Genomic DNA, 2,486 nt, shown 5'->3' with positions numbered 1-2,486 from the left:
CCTTACTAGGAAGCTCTAGGGGGATTTCTTTTCTTTCTTTCTTCTTTGTAAAGTGGATAGCTCTGTTTTTCGCTATATCGAACTCGATAGCTAGTTCTTTTCCTTTAGTAACTAGTTTCTTAACCTCCTGTTGTAGTATCTTAACGTTTTTCTTAATGGACGTTGATGAGGTTGTGATGGAGATGTCGTCGATGTAGGAGAGCTGAAATCCATCTATTTGGTGGAATAGATCTCTAATGTAGATCAGAAAGAAGATTGGAGATACTAGGCTGCCTTGTGGAATGCCCGCATTAATCTCGCTAAAGTCTTCTATTTGGCCGTCAAAGGCGAGCCTTAGGGATCTATTAGACAGAAAGGTTTTAGCCCAGGTGATTAGGCTGATAGGTAGGCCTAGCCTTTTTAGTGTATTTAGGAACTGGTTGTGGGAAACGTGGTCGAACGCTCCTTTAACATCTAGAAAGACTGTTGATGTAGTGTAGCCTTGTTGTTTTTGGTGCTGGATTTGATCTACAAGTAGGAGAGCTGCGTCGATAGCTGATTTCTTTAATCTGCCTCCTATCTGTGAGTTGTGTAGAAGGCTTGTAGTCTCGGCTAGGTAGCTGAGTCTTTTAGCTATTATCCGTTCTATTACTTTGCCTAGGCAGCTTAGAAGAGTAATTACTCTATAGGCCTTTGGGATAGAATAGTCGGGTTTGGACGGCTTCTTTAGAATAGCTCCTGTAGCTCTTCTCCAGCACGTTGGATGGTATCCATAGTTGAATAGCAGAGAGTAAGCTTTAAAGAACGTGTTTGGTTAAGCTTGGTAGGCAGCTGTGATAATCTCATGTGATAAAGCGTCTTGGCCTGGTGTGCTACTTTTTACTTTATTAGAACACGCATATTCTAGTTCGGTTATTGATAGCGCTGGCCACTCCCACTCTTTCTCTTAGTAGTTATTGAAGCTTGGTGGTACTGTACTTAGAGGCGGAGGAAATAGTGCTTTTCGAAAGGCTTTACACTTTCCTTTAAACGAGGTTTCTAGCGTCTCTCCTTGGATAGAAGGGATTCTTTCTACTCTCTTTTCCTTTGTATAGTCCATAGCTTTGAAGATAGATTGTGGGTTTTCTTTTTCTAGAAAGTTATTCCAGTGCTCTCTTTTAGCTTTCTTAATTGCCATTTGGTAGGTGTTTCGTGCTAGAAGGAAGTCTCTTTTAAAGAGATAGGCTTCCTCTATAGAGGTAGCTTGAAGTTGTTGCGCGAATATCCTTTGGCAGTAAGATACGTTTCTTCGTAGCTTAGTTAACTCCTAGCTCCACCAGGGCTTTGCTTTTAGCCCCAGCTTTAGTTGTGGAATAGCTTTATCTATAGCTTGTTAGATTACTAGAGTAATAGCTTCTCCAATTGCGTCTAGCTGCAGCTTAAGCTCGTTGTCTTGGCTTAGGAGTAAGTTTCTTAAATCTGCTTTTCTTGGTTAGTTAATCTAATCTAGGCCTTGGAGAGCTTGGTTGCTCTAGATAGCTCTGTCTAGCTCTTCTCTAAATAGGTCCCAGTCTGCCCTTTTCGTATTATATCTTTTTTGGCTAGTAGGGTTACTAACTAGGTTCTTTGTTGTCTGGATTGAGAAGAGTATCCCGTAGTGATCAGATCCGGTTTCTGTCGTGGTTTGCCAGTCTTTAACTTTGTCTTCTAGATCTGGTGTGGCGATAGATAGATCTAGCGTTGTTTCTCTAGATAGATGGGGTCTAAAGAAAGTAGCTGTGCCTGGCGTGTTTAGAAGGCTAAGGTGTTAGTCTTCTATCCAATCTGCTAGTTGTTGGCCGCCTTAGCTAGTATTACTACTACCTAGGTCCCACCAAGGGTGGTGCTCATTAGCGTCCATTAGTAGAAGAGTAGATGTTGGTAGCCGGGTGTTTGCAAGTATTCTTTGAAAGGTTTTTATGTTTTCATAGTTTTTTTGGTTGTATACATTGTAGATATTGAACCTTAAGCGTCCTTCTTATATCGTGATAGCAATAGCGTCGGGATCAGCTATCTCTTCTAGCTGGCTAACCTCTGCTGTTAGAGATCTAGATATATAAAATAGAGCTCTTGGGCGGAGGTTTGGACCTGCTTTTGGAAAGATTTGGTAGAAGCTTTGGTGGGCTATTAACCTTGGAGCTTCGTAGCTATTGCTGCTAGAGGGTGCAATCCACGGTTCTTGGATTGCAATAATATTAACTTTTAGCTCAGTTGCTAGTTGTAGCGTTGACTCTGTAGCCTGTATACTTTTGTTTAAGTTTACTTGTAGTACTTTAAGGTTTTCTATCATTATTTAATGGCTAGAAGGACCTCGCAGTCTTTGCTATTCGCAAAGTGGGTTTGTTTGCAGTTTTTGCATTTTGGGAGCGTGTGGTTACAAGCTTTTCCTTTTACTTTGCAAATGCTACAGAAGTGCTGAGTAGTTAGGTGGTTTTCAGCACAGAACTGGCAGCTAGCTAGGTTTCTACACCTGCTAAAGTTGTGTCCGA

The 2,486-nt window shown here is 41.4% G+C and overlaps 3 protein-coding genes across 3 annotated transcripts; all 3 read right to left on the bottom strand.

The window, feature by feature from the left end:
• Positions 1-31: 31 nt before the first annotated feature.
• COCSADRAFT_69782 (uncharacterized protein) lies at positions 32-286 on the bottom strand (the record flags this gene model as incomplete). Its single annotated transcript, XM_007708028.1, has 1 exon — positions 32-286. A coding segment is annotated over one exon (255 nt), but the record flags the coding sequence as incomplete, so codon positions are not given.
• Positions 287-562: 276 nt separating this feature from the next.
• On the bottom strand, positions 563-724 carry COCSADRAFT_55397 (uncharacterized protein; the record flags this gene model as incomplete). The annotated part of the gene is made up of 1 exon (XM_007708027.1): positions 563-724. A coding segment is annotated over one exon (162 nt), but the record flags the coding sequence as incomplete, so codon positions are not given.
• An 870-nt stretch (positions 725-1,594) lies between these two features.
• Positions 1,595-2,485, bottom strand: COCSADRAFT_344020 (uncharacterized protein). The gene has a single exon (XM_007708026.1). It carries the CDS (start codon positions 2,285-2,287, stop codon positions 1,976-1,978), a length of 312 nt encoding a protein of 103 aa, XP_007706216.1. The 5' UTR covers positions 2,288-2,485; the 3' UTR covers positions 1,595-1,975.
• Between the last annotated feature and the right edge of the window lies 1 nt (position 2,486).

Source organism: Bipolaris sorokiniana (assembly GCF_000338995.1).
Source record: "Bipolaris sorokiniana ND90Pr unplaced genomic scaffold COCSAscaffold_119, whole genome shotgun sequence".
In the NCBI taxonomy this organism is placed as follows: domain Eukaryota; kingdom Fungi; phylum Ascomycota; class Dothideomycetes; order Pleosporales; family Pleosporaceae; genus Bipolaris; species Bipolaris sorokiniana.
The sequence above is the reverse complement of the archived record's forward strand: the minus strand, read 5'-3'. Positions and strand labels throughout refer to the sequence as shown.